The following is a 14,125-nucleotide window of genomic DNA, read 5'->3' on the forward strand; positions in this document are numbered from 1 at the left end:
AGGTGTAGGCAGAAGAGACATGTGCCTCTTAAAGGAGGGAATGCAATTGGGGAGACATCAGCAGTTATAGAGAGAGAGTTAGCAGAGAGTGGGTGGGGGACAAGGTGCTGGAGTGCAGACCAAGAGGTGGAGCAGCAGATTTAAGGAGCAGGTGGGGAGGCAGCCATAGAACCAGGACAAGTAGTATTGCCTTTGGTGCCAGCACTACTTGGCTCGGCTCCGAATGAGACTGTCTGATCATCTTATATATATATACAGTATACTGCTGCTAGATTCCATGGAGAGCCAGTGATCCAATCCCAATTAGTGCTGTGTTATTCGATTAACTGAATATACTGTGCAAGTTAAGGTGGGTTTGACTGACTTGGTCCTGTATATTTTCAGCACAGTGTTTCACTCTCTATGTATTATTAGAGACACTCCTACTCCTTATACTAGTGCTTTTCTTTCTTGGATCTGAGACTGAAAGGATAAACTAAATAAAGGTTGGATCTGCAAGTGGGCTTGAACTAATAAGAGTTTGACAATCACTGCCCTAGGGGTAGAGTTACACAGTAGTAGAGCTACTGAAACCCAGTCAGGCTTGCTATTCATTTGAACAGCACTTGTCTGGCACCACCGGATCACACATTTGTCTCAAGAAAATCCTATGTATGCATTTACAATTGGTAACATCAGTGTTTTATTTAGTCTCTCCTCCCCTGCCAGGATTTCAAATTATGCAGACGGAGAAGAACTGTTTTGCAGCTGGATTTCAGCCTATAAAAATGGTATTTATTCATACTTTTTGAAGGAGCAGATTACATGGATTTAGGGGTATATTAGAGGTTTCTGTGTTGGTTTGGAAGCTGGAGTTCCAATTTAAGCCCAGTATATGGCTCTGCAAAGGCAATTAGTCCTGTCCACTAGTTCTGTTGTTATTATTATTATTACTTATATAGCGCCATCAGTTTACACCACGCTTTACAGAATAAAGGGGTACAAAAGACAGAACAATTAACGTGTACAGCCTTTGGCCAAAAATTGAATCAACAAAAACTAGAACTTAAAAAGTGGAACAGGGCAAAATATGTTTATTATTTATAGGTAATGAAATCTTTAATGCATTGTTTTTTTTTCTTTGGAAGCCTTACCAGTGTTGGCTTTTCAGAGAGACAAAATAAACTGCTAGAATATTCAGCTATTCTGGGAGTTAACAGTTTTCCAGCTGTTCCTCTCCCGGATTGGCTGAATGTGACACTGCCTTAAGCCTTTATCTGTGTGAGGCTGGAATTGGTCAGATTATTCCTGAGTGCTGGAGGAAAACAGAGATAAATAGAGCAGGGGCCGCCTCTAGCCCAGCACAACACAGAGAGCTGATTCCTGTACCTCCCAAAGATGGGGGTCAAACTTAGGGGGCTATTAATGCTCCCATGCTTCCTGGCTGCTCTCATCCATGCACAAAATGAAATGGATCAGAAATCGGTAAGAAAAAATCTCTCTCTCTCGTCTGAAAGCTTTATTGCTATTCTTTATTATTATGTTTGATCTGAATGCAAATGTGCCTGAGAATTTGCTGTTGTACGTCGGTGAGCATGTGGGTGGTTTTTAAACATGTTTTTAGCTAATGAATATATTTCTCATGGGGGTTTATGCTCTCAGATGCCAATTTCTATCTCTGTGATAGGGTAGTTGCTGGTAGGTAACATTAGTAAATGCTAAGCAGGGGTAGGAGAGACAAAACAAAATTGTGTTTGTCTGACTTTTGGCTTTGGGTTCCCCCCCAACTACCAATGCCAATGATGTGAAGCATGTCCCTTTGCCAATATGTTGCCAACTCGTCCAAAGTATAACACTGATGTAGGATGTTCTAAGTTGTTTACCTGTCAGTGTGGAAAATACATTTTTCCTCTTATTGCTTATTATCATTATTGTTAACAGGCAAATGATGAAAGGGATTAATTACACACCTCTTACTGATAAAGGTGAAGACACACGGAGCTACTAGTAGCAGCTACTTGTCATGGCAATAGACAGTGCTTATTATTTACTGCCAATTGTCTCTATGTGTGTTTTAGCAGAGGCGTTTAGTAGCAGTAACAAGTAGCTGCTACTAAGTAGCCTTCATCTTTTTCAAAAAGCGGTATGTAATTAATCCCTTTCATCATTTGTCTGTTAACAATAATGATAATAAGCAATACAGCCAACAGAGGGCATAGAAAGTACATATGGGCGGTACCCCAACAGCAAGGAATCTAAAAAAAACTCTTGCTTACATGGCTAAAATATTACAATAGTACTGGTCCCCGGTAAGAGGGTTTAGTTTTAACCGTCATATTATTTGCCTTGGCCGAGACATTCTCAATAAGCTTTGGTAAAACATCAATATCTCTGGTTAAAAAAAAAAGATGGTTTTGCTTAACCTGTTGATAACGACAGCAGTCCATAGCTATATGTATAAATACTATATGTATAAATGCTGATAGGTGCTTGCTGACAGGGTTTGACTACAGAGGAAGCAGACCCTGTGGTTGCCGGGGGCCCAGGAGAGTAGAGAGCCCAGAATAGGTCACCATAGCAATGTTTTGGAGCACTAAATTGAATTTGCTGTGGGGCCCAGTAACATCTAGTTACACCACTGCTTACTGCCCACACAGTATCCCCCCTGGTCTCCTGACCCTAGGAAACCATTGTTAGTAATAAATCGTATTTTTAATCAGGGCCTCCGCCCCAATCATCAGCATCTGAATCAGGGACAATTATGTAACTATATATAAAATAGGGATGCACCAAATCCAGGATTCAGTTCAGGATTCAGCCTTTTTCAGCAAGATTCGGATTTGGCTGTATCCATGGTCCTGTCTGAACCAAATCCTTAAAATCACCTGACTTGTTCCTCACATGACCGTGAAAGTTGTAAATGTTTCTCTTTAACCCTTCTGTGACATTGCAGTGTGTAATTTGCAGTCCTCGTTTGCATATGCAAATTCGTATTTGGTTCAGTATTCGCCCCAATCCTTCATGAACGATTCGGGGTTCAGCCGAATTCCCAAAATAGTTGAGTGCATCCTTCACAATGTGTTTCTGGTAGGGAGCCAGATGTCTCCTGTAGTAGAAGTTATTTCAGAAAAGGAGCCAAAGGATTGGCTGGAGAGAGGCTTCTGTGCAACGGCTGTAGTTCAGCAGCATCAAGGGGTTCCATTTGCATTTCTCAAATTCCAGTTGCACTTAGCAGGCATATTCCTACTTAGCACATAGCTAATATTTACTCAGTGCTGCTCTGTGCTTGTTCTTTGTGGGTTGCTTAAATGTAAATGAAAGAAAAACATTTAAGAATGCTAAGAAAAAGCACACAGAAGCATCCATATGTCTAACAGGTGAGGGGACCTTTTGTGATGCATTTCTGTTCTATGCCCAGTAGCTCAGAGCCCTGTGACAGGGTTCAGACCAAACTATTGTATGCCAGTCCCCATTATTTCTAATTCACCTGGCAGCTTTTCACTAGCTGTTGAACTACAACTCCCAGCAACCCCTTGCAGGTACTCATGTAGGGCACCTTGGATTTTCAGTTTTTCAATTCCTTTACATACAATTGCTAGTCCGCCAGTGACAACAAATAATAAATTATCCCTGCTGCCCAGGCTTGGACTGGCAATCTGTGGGTTCCGGCAAATGCCAGAGGGGCTGCTGTAAGGTGCCATAGACCAATAGGCACTATTTATTGGGCTGGTGTGGGGGTTCTGTGTACTTGAAATGCCAGGGCCTATTGTGAAGCCCAGTCCAGACAAAGGGGCTTTTGTAGCCTGCATAAAATCGTGCACTGACAAAGTAGCTGAAAATACCTTTATACTGGTGCAAATCTGGATCACTAATGGTGAAACACTTTGCTAGGAAAAGTGTGAGGAGGGGCATGTACACGAGTGAACTGTTTTACCTGCACCTATTCAGATGCTCACCAATGCAAAAAAAGTGCAGAATTTCAAAAAAGTGTCAAAAGAGTCCATTGCTGGTATTTAGTGAGTGTGAGTCTAAAACTGTCTATTTTGTGTTACCGGGCAGAACTCTCTGTGATTGATGGGGTAAATGGCAATTAGCTAATTAGCCCCGCCCTGTGATGTCACCAACTTGGCACCAAGGCCAATTAGCCCGATATCGCCCACCTTAGATGGCCATAATGGGAGAAGATCTGCTCGATTGACGACCTCACCAAAAGAGTGGATCGCAACGTGTATGGCCACCTTTAGTCTGCACTGTCCCAGTCCGTCTGTGCTAAACACACATAGAGTTGGCAGACATATCCTGCTCCCGATTCTGTAGTCATTGCCAGTGTGGCCGTCTCTAAGTGCCAAAGTTTCTGTTGCTTTTTAAGGGTTGAAAACGGAGATAAGTAGCCTCAGCTAGTTTAGTATATATTGATAATTACATTTTCTATATTTGTAGGTATGTTTTCTTTTTTTAATATAGTGGACCTAAAGGTTAAATTACTAAAAAAAAAATGACACTTGTTTTAACTGTGCATTGGTTACATGAAAATAATTCACCTAACACCCATATACAGCACCTAGTAAGTGTTGTTTGAACTTTGTCATAAGGTTTTGTACACTTAAGGCGGCCGTATTGATAAAAACCCCTGATATCTGGCTAAAAGTTGCCCATAAATCTATTATTCAGGTTAGTAAATCCTGTTGGGTAAGGATTGCGTCAGTATGTTGACAGGTCTCGGTAGGCTAGTGGTGTAATCTGATTGCCAGCTTGGGGGGTTAATTGATCAGACTGGCCCAGTGCAGAGGTTGCCAAATCAGACACAGAACACAAAGAGAACGCCACACAAACTTATGTTTAGGTGTACGGCCAGCTTTACACAAATGCTGACTGGACAAAACTTTGTCTCCAAGGTCAAGCCTGGTTGGTTGGTGACCCCTATTAGGATGTATTTGATCATCCAAGTTAACTTTATCAAAAAAACAGACGTGTTGCATCATGTGGTGTTTCTAAATAACTCAAGGTTAGAGCAACTTTCAGTAAGAGACCAATCTCATCACCCAGTGTCAGACTGGCCTACTGGGATACCAGGAAAACTCCCGGGGGGGCAAAGGTGTCAGTGTGCTCTACTGCTCACCCAACCAGCTGTCTTGTATGCCTGTATCATGGCCAATCCCCGTTTGTCTGGGAAAAAAAGAGGAAAAATGGCGGGAAGGACAGAGAAGGAACAGAGATATAAAACTTGTTTGGAGAGTGGGACTATGTTATAAGTGATCCCCAACCAGTGGCTCGTGAGCAACATGTTGTTCTCCAACCCTTTGGATGTTGCTCTCAGTGGCCTCAAAGCAGGTCTTCATTTTTAAATTCCTGGATTTTGAGCAAGTTTTGGTTGCATAAAAACCCAGTATAATGCCAAACAGAACCTTCTGTAGGCTGCCCAGTCAACATAGGGGCTATTAAGTAGCCAATTATTGCTCTTATTGGCACCGCAGGAACATTTTTCATGCTTGTGTTGCTCCTCAACACTTTTTCCATTTAAATGTGGCTCACAGGTATAAAAGGTTGGGGATCCCTGTTATAAGGGTTTCTGGTGGGCCCCTGGCACCCTAATCTGACATTGTTCCATCAAAAGGAATATATCACTGAAAGCCAGCAAACTCACTGGTGCACATCATTGGAGGCAGAGCAAGCATATAAACCGTATTTGCAGCCCACTTCTAACCCCATCCACATTCATCCCCAGCACATAGCCTTGGGATCACTCTGTTGGAGATGTTTACAACCATTAGGACTAGTACACAAGTAACAGGCAGCAATTAGGTACCATTGCCATAGGCATTTTGTATCTAATTAGTGGCAGGAATGCTTAGTAGAGTCATTCTCTAGTGTCTGAATGAAAGAAGATATCTGTATTATGGATTTTTCCCAGTGAAGTTACTCATAGTAACCAACTCATATCATTAATTATTCCACTTGCAATGAAACCCAACTGCCGATCTGGCGATCTGAGGATCTTTTGTGCGACCATCGTCAGATCCGCCACTAACCTTCAGGGCTGAAAGAGGCAGATAAGGAGGTAGAAACAATAGGATTTCTACCTCCTTCTGCCGATTCAGCCCTGACGGCAGATTTTGCTCAGGCGCCTTCTATGGTGCCCGATCAAAATCTTTTAACCGGCCCGATTCGCGAGTTGACCGATATCAGCAGCTTCCTGTGATATCGGTCGTCTCGCCGACTTGCCATACACGCACCGAATATCATACGAAACAAGGTTTCGTACGATATTATCGGTGCGTGTATGGCCAGCTTTAGGTACAGACAAGAATAGAAGGTCTTTTGGGGCAGGGACAATTCAGAATAGAACAATACATAGTTGGGGTGGTGCTAAATAGCTATAAAGATAGTACCACAGTAAGGGCTCTGGCACACGGAGAGATTAGTCGCCCACGGCAAAACTCCCTGTTCGCGGGCGACTAATCTCCCCAAGTTGCCTTCCCCTGCCATCCCACCGGCGAGTCTTTTTCGGCGATTTCCCGAAATCGCCCCTCCGCGTCTGCCATCCCACCGGCCGCAGGCGACTAATCTTCCCGTGTGCCAGAGCCCTAAAAGCCCTTGGCACTAATCAGTAGACAGTGAGTAGCATTTTCAATGACTAATGGATTACTTAGTATGTTTAATCATGTAAAAAATCTCCTGCTCTACATCCTGTTTGCATATCATTATGGTTTCTCTGTTGCAGTAACCTCACATTGTTTGTTAGCTGTTTATAAACTACAACTCCCAAGATCCCCAGATAGCTATTCAACAACATGATGTCTGGCAAAAAAAATGCCTTCCCAACTTGCTGTGTTGATGCCTCAATGTGGAGGGAATTATAGTGACATGAGAAAAGGATGGAAACAACTGGATTCAGACAGAAAACTAGAAATTTCTACAGCTCTCTGATGCTTGTTATCATGTAATGGTTTTTCCCTGAAACACGGCATTGCTCTGCAGAAGGCAGCCTGCCAGGCATTTCCATTTTCAAAATATGTGAATTGATCTCCTGCTGCTTCTTTCTTTAGTCAACACTGGTCTGAAGGGAAGAACAGAAAGAAATTCCAGAGCCAATCAGCGGCCCCATGTTATAGCTTCCCCTCACCCACCAGATATGAGGAGTTAAAGGCAAAGAATAGGAAAGCAATAAGCTCAACACAGAGCTCGGCCCTGACTATTCCCTCTAAGCTGGGCACACATGCCCACCCACACTAGTTATAACACCAGCACATACACAAATTGGGGGTGCACCAATAATTTTGTATAGACAAAGATAAATTGCTATTGCAAGTTCTGTGCAAAAAAAAAGCTCACAACTAATGAGTAGGGCTGTACAACTCGAGATCTGTAGGTCTGATCCTAAGGATTTTCATGGCCCCAAACTGCCCAAGAGCTCCACTGACCTCTTTGGATGGCATCATAACGACATAATATTTTGTCCTATAAGCATCTAGTACAGGGATCCCCAATCTTTTTTACTCATGAGCCACACAATGTACAAAGTGTTGATGAGCCAACGGTCAGGAACTACCAAGAATGTGTAAATTAATTTATACAGCCCTTACATTCAAATCCTGTGTGCAATATGTCTACCCCCAACACCTTTGTTCATCCCCATACATATTGCTACACTACACAAGCATGAAAAACGTCCTTTGGGGGTGCCAAATAAGCACCGTGATTGGCTATTTGGTAGCCCCATGGGGACTGCTAGCCTGCAGGAGGCTCTGCTTGGGGTAAAACTGTGTCCCTGTGCTTCCAGACTTTGCTCCAATACCAGAAATTTACAAATGGGAACCTATTCTGAGGTCACTGGGAGCAATATCAAATGTAGTAATGAGCAAGTATAATTCATTTGTGCCTGTCCTGTAGAAACAGCAATGAATTAGAAGGAATGTTGCACGTAGACAAGCAATTAGTAAATCTTCACCTGTATTCCCCCTACCCACATTCTATTCAGGGTTCCTTTGGATGGCAGTTTTTCAAGACCATTATGTGCCCCCACTGGAATCAATTATTTGGCGACCTCAGCAAACAAGCAAATCTTCCGATGTAGGTTCACACATAAGGTGCATATTGTGGTCCCTAGGCAAGTCACTCTACATTTGTACATGTAGAGCTTAACTTTCTTCAAAGTAGGCTGCTCAAACCTACGAACATAAAAAGTTTCTCCATTAGGAAATCTGGACATTAAAGAACTGAGAAAGAACTGGGTGTACACAGAGCAAGCAGGCCCAAGTAATTCAGCCAGTTGGCTTCTCATCTCCTACCCCTTCTACATGATAGCTCCTCCCCTCCTAACCCTGCCCCTTACATAAACCTCCAACCCCTTTTCTGCAAAGGCTGGTATTGCCTCCTGTGAAAGATGGTAGCCCTAAGTAAGCATTTCTCACTGGAGAACACTTTTTGGATCTGTAATTACATTTAGATTGACTACTCTGGATAACTAAAAGGGGACAATGGGTCAGTTTTAAGGAAGGTTTAGTAACAGGACTGTGAATTTACAGATTTCACCTAATGAAATCATTTATCTGCTGCTTTTCTTGCTTTAGGTGGATTGCTACAGCTCCATCGATGGGACCATCTATGATTATGGGGCCACTACATTAGACGGGACTCAGTTCATCCCTTTCAAAGCGTACCAAGGGAAGTACATCCTGTTTGTGAATGTGGCCACATACTGAGGTCTCACCATGCAGTACCAAGGTAGGACTGGAAACCAATTTCCTTGGGCACTTAAATTATATCTCCCCAATATGCTGCTTAGGTCATAAATGTTCCTATATACATAAGTAACATTTGATAAAACAGTAAATGCTACTTGCTGATTAGTTGCTATAGGTTACTGAAATTGGAACCAACTTTGATTTTCCCCCACTCAAATCCCAGCCGTACCGAATCTGCTTCTGTATTTATAATGTCAGTTGGGCAGAGATTAGTCAGGTTGAGGGTAAAGTTATTGTTGGTTGGTTAGCAGGTACAAGTGGGTAAACATTTGGGTTGAGGGTCAGAAGGTCCCTTGTGCTCAGGGCATCTAAATATGGGGCATAAGGCAAAACTTGTGGTCTGAAAAATGTACAGTGACTGGCGTGCTGCAAATGTTGAGCAGATCACTTCACACCCTCCCATGTAGCATGAGCATTGTATTAACGCCTTCTTACAGAAGAGAGATTCAGAGTATTGCATTCAGGGGCGGATTTCAGAATAGGGCGCCACCTCGAACGATCGAGCACCCCCCCATGCTCTGCTCATAAGAACGCATGGTGTCATGCACGTCCAGTCCACGTTGCTCCCTATGCCAGCAAAATTCCTGTGTGGCTAGCCGCCCTAGGCCCAGGCCTTTGTGGCCTCGCCACAAATCTGGGCCTGATTGCATTAACTCAAGACATGACAAAAAGCAGAGCATCGAATTAACCCACCTTCCGGTAAGATCATTGTAGAAAATGGATTCAGAACATTTCATTAACCCCAGATATGCTTAAGGTCATTCCCTTGTATGGCCACCTTTAGTCACCTTGCCCTTGGCCCTGTAGTTTTCCACCCCCCGAGGTCAGATACAATATCGGTTAACTTCAATAGAATGTCACAGCTGCAGATGTGTTATCTGTGTGATGTATTTATTTCATATAAAAGACCCACCCACGTGAAAAAGCTTCTTATTACCCTGAAGCTACAGAACCTAAGCCAAAGCCAAACACCCTCCTGCAACATACTAAATCCTCAGGAGCACATTGATGACCTAACTTGCACCCTACACTTTGGCTGGTCCTTTTTGTCATTTTAGTCTTCTAATACTCTCATGTGCCAAGTCTGTACTCAAGTACACACAAGAACATTCTTAAAAGGAATTTTTTTTCAGATGTTTAGGCTTGTATACACAAGCAGCTTTATCTCTAAGACTCTGTGGGACGTTTCATCTGTATGGTTTGTCATTCTGGTAGATTGTAAGGATGAAGGCAACCATATATCATAGGATTTCTTTTGATCCAGTTACAATTGGCAGCAGTCTAATCCCATTAGGGCAGCGGCACAATACTAGGTGTTACAATTGCTGCAATCATGCCAGCCAAAGACTTGGTAGCACTGGATTGCAGCTTCTTTCCTTGTTTAAATGGCATTTCTTTCTTTTTAGGTCCTCTCCTCTTGATCTCACATTCTGACTTACACACTGCTGCCTGGTTGCTTGGTTATGTAAACCCTAGCAACCAGATACCATGATTGAGAATTGCAGAACTAAATTGTCTTAGAATTTGGATGTCTGCATTATACTGAGCTCATTTTTAGCCAAACTATCCTTTTAACCTCTGGCAGCTGGGTACCATAATAGTGCATGGGAATCACTTTGCCTATTGTATACCTGAGCAAGCATTGCAGCCTTCTCTAATAATACTCGCTATGGGCTCTCAGTCAGGTGTGCTCAGACTTGGGCTATCTGGGGCCACTTGGTACCTGACTCATGGACCCACCCCAGCCACCTCTGTTCCTGCTCTGCTGCTCTACACTTTTCACTGTGGAATGCACCACCATCTTTAATTTTAAAAAGCAAAGTAAGTGAAGCAAGGACCAGTTGTGGCTGGCATGTTGGCAGGACCCAATGGGGTTGGGGCCCACCGGTATTTTCCCCAATATCCCAGTTCGACCCAGTTGTAAGCAGCTGCCATGCAGTTTACCATGAGATGGTTATAACCATTTTTAGTTCTTAATGTTCCATTGCCCTTGGTATTGCCTTTATACAATATGGTTTAATGAGAAAGTTGCTTTCTGTGTTTTTGTGCACTAACCTAACCCGTGACCTGCTGCTTTCCAGCCTGCAACCAACCAAGTCCAAAAAACACTTTTACTGTGACCTGCCCACATGCCTCCGATGGGTGGGATTGATCACCAAATGGGAGGAGTCAGCACAATTGCATGAGTAAAGGGGAGGGGCTCTGTGTGAAGCTTGGCCCGCCACCCATGCAAACCAGCACCTGGACTCATTACTACTTTGTATTTATGTGAATGGGAAGCAAATTGCAGCTGACAGCAAGGTTTATATCACTGCAACAAATAGCAGGAATTCTTTGTATGGTCCTAAGCAGTTTTAAGGTGTTCCTTGCTTGAATTCTATGTTTTCGTATCCTTTTCTATATTCTATAACATCAGCAATGTTTTTCTATTCCAGAATTGAATGCACTACAAGAAGAATTAAAAAACAATAACTTTGTCATTTTGGGATTTCCTTCTAATCAGTTCGGGATGCAGGAGCCTGGAAGGAATGATGAAATTCTTTTGGGACTTGAGTAAGTGGGGTGAGAACAGGGAAGCGAGTGCAATGATTTGTGGGTACTAGTAATGGATTATAGAAAAATCTGTGCTGTATTGTAGAAAAGGCAAAAGCCACGGTTTGTATCAGTTTAGGTGTTCAAGCACTAGAGATTTTATTGTTTTTGAGCTAAACAGAGAAAATAAATATATTTTACTACCTGGTTCTTGTGAGGTACTTTATCAGATTACCAGTATACAGACTGACCCCCTGCAAAATGGACTTCTACTTATCTGTAAGCCAAAACAGTCACAACGGGAAGGAAGGGGTTTGTTCATATATTTATACAGAGCCCATTACCTCTGCTTAAGGCTGATGCCACACATGGCGTAGGGCTGATTTTTTCGGCAAGCGGAAAAACGTTTGCCGAAAATTCAGCCCTACGCCTGCTACATGTGCCTGCACCCGAATGAATGAGATACGCTCGGATGCAGGCAAATGTAGCTGATATACGCATGAAAACGCGTAAGAATGCAAAGTCTCGCGTTTTCATGCGTATATTGGCTACATGTGCCTGCACCCAAGCGTATTCCATTCATTCAGGTGCAGGCACAAGTAGCAGGCGTAGGGCTGAATTTTCGGCAAGTGTTTTTCCGCTTGCCGAAAAAATCAGCCCTACGCCATGTGTGGCATCAGCCTAACCTTACAGCTAACTAAAATGAAATCAGTAAAGGAAGGGGTTTGTTTATAGATTTCCCAAGTTTATTCTAACAATTAGTTACAAGGGAGGAAGTAAGAGTGAAAGCAAAACAATTCTGTTGCTACTTTATAGTTAGAAAAAAATAACAATTAAATTAAAGCTCACAACCACACTTAACTGATAGTTCATTGTTTTTAATCACCTCATTTGTGACAATGTAACTTTTTCAACACAAATTTCTAATTACCCTGTCAGGTATGTGCGTCCCGGGGGAAAATTCGTTCCAAACTTCCAATTATTTGAGAAGGGAGATATTAATGGACGAAAAGAACAGAAATTCTACACTTTTCTCAAGGTATCCAGTTACAACCTTTCTTATATAAAGCAGAGAGCTGCTAATGTTACTGTGTTAAAAAAGTCATATGTAGCCCCTGTCACTTTTGTCTATGAAGCTCGGGTACAGACACAGCAACACAACATGGCTACCCCAGGTATGAATCATTAACTGGAGCAGAAACAGACCCACACCTCTGTACATTGATCCAAACAACTGGCATAGGGCATAATGAGCCAGATGAGCAAAACTGGGAATCCTTGTGTGTGGCAATATGCAAGCAATTTTAATTTGTCACGTAACCCTGTCTGTGGTCGGCTTAGGTATACACTTGCCTGCCATTGGAGTGTAATAATTATACATAATGATATATACTGCATTTTAATTTTATCTTGCATTGCTACTTAGCTGCTAAAATCCAGCGTTTTTAAACGTTTCCCTTATTCTCATTGTCTCAGGTAATACTGTGCAGGAGTTTGGTTGAAAGGGCTCCTCTCTCTATCTATCTATCATCTATATATATATATATTTATATATATATATATTAACATATATTTCTTTATCACCAAGAACTCCTGCCCCCCTGTTGGTGACAACTTTGGAAGTGCAACAAATAGACTCATGTGGGAACCCATAAAGGTCAACGACGTCAAGTGGAACTTTGAGAAGTTTCTTGTGGGACCAGACGGCCGCCCAGTGAAACGCTGGCTCCCCCGCACACCTGTCGCCCAAGTGAGAAGAGAGATCATGTCCTACATGAAGTTACAGCCGGGAACACAAAGACTTCTTATGCTTGGATTGGAGCAAAAATAAAACCATTGCAGTTGTGTCCATGTTGTTCAATCCATGATTGTATGTTTGCTGTGATCATCTATGTGTTTGAGTGGTCAGTTGGAGATCTGAGGGAATCTATAAGCTATCTGTATGAAGGCCAAGTCAAAAAGCACTCATGTGTGGGACTTGTCTGGAAACCAGTGCTGGGGCAGATGCTACTTAGTGCATTCAGGCATCTGTGCCAGACTGGGATAGGCTTCATAGTGTTACCCTTAGCTTCCAACTTACCTCTTGAGCACTAGAATAGAATGTAATGTGTGCCAATATTCAATAAATAATATTTGTTTGTAAACAGCCTTCCTGAAGTTTCAATGTGTTCAATATTATATAAAATATAATTCAAGGGGTTTGGAGTGACACAAAATATGATCTTGAAGGCTGTGATGGATTAGAAATTTAATGATGTCACAGTCCAATCTGCCAATCGGTCTCTCTGTGTTTAGTCTAGCACAGAGCAGAGCAAATAGTGGCCCTCTAGATGTTGATTAGCTATATTATTACCAGAACCCCAAAAGCTTGAGATGGTTGAGGATTTTAGGGTTGTAGGAGGTCTCCAAGAAGTCCATTTCTGGTCATCAAAAGACTTACAAATGACTCCCACTTATAGAAAATGTGCAATAAAGGGGAGCCCTATATCAGTAACTGAAGAGGTAACTCTGGTCTGCATTAACACTAGATGTAAAATATGGTTCCCCAGATTATGTGAAAATATGATCCCTAGTTCCCAAGCTATGTGGCTGGTCTCTCTGGGGTTGTGTTTTCTGCCTGAATACCTGCCTGGCTGGATTTGTGGTGAAAGTTAATTGACTTTCCTCAATGGGTTTCACCTAGTTAGTGATGAATGAACGTTTTATGAATATACCTGACCAAGTGCTGGATCACAAAATGTAGGCTGATCCCCCATGGGTAGAATGGTATAAATTCTACATCTAGCAACCAATCAGCAGTTACCATTTTTCTGGTCTACTTTGTGAAAGAAAACATCTGATTGGCTGGTGTGGTTGACTAAAGCTGCAGC

The 14,125-nt window shown here is 42.4% G+C and overlaps 1 protein-coding gene across 1 annotated transcript; it reads left to right on the forward strand.

Moving 5' to 3' along the window:
* The first annotated feature begins 1,261 nt into the window (after positions 1 to 1,261).
* On the forward strand, positions 1,262 to 13,404 carry gpx3 (glutathione peroxidase 3). Its single transcript, NM_203630.2, has 5 exons — positions 1,262 to 1,464; positions 8,550 to 8,703; positions 11,159 to 11,276; positions 12,195 to 12,294; positions 12,844 to 13,404. The coding sequence occupies exons 1-5, from the start codon at positions 1,378 to 1,380 to the stop codon at positions 13,084 to 13,086; spliced, it is 702 nt and encodes a 233-aa protein (NP_988961.2). The 5' UTR covers positions 1,262 to 1,377; the 3' UTR covers positions 13,087 to 13,404.
* Positions 13,405 to 14,125: the final 721 nt, after the last annotated feature.

The sequence above is a fragment of the Xenopus tropicalis genome, chromosome 3 (genome assembly GCF_000004195.4).
Source record: "Xenopus tropicalis strain Nigerian chromosome 3, UCB_Xtro_10.0, whole genome shotgun sequence".
Lineage (NCBI taxonomy): Eukaryota > Metazoa > Chordata > Amphibia > Anura > Pipidae > Xenopus > Xenopus tropicalis.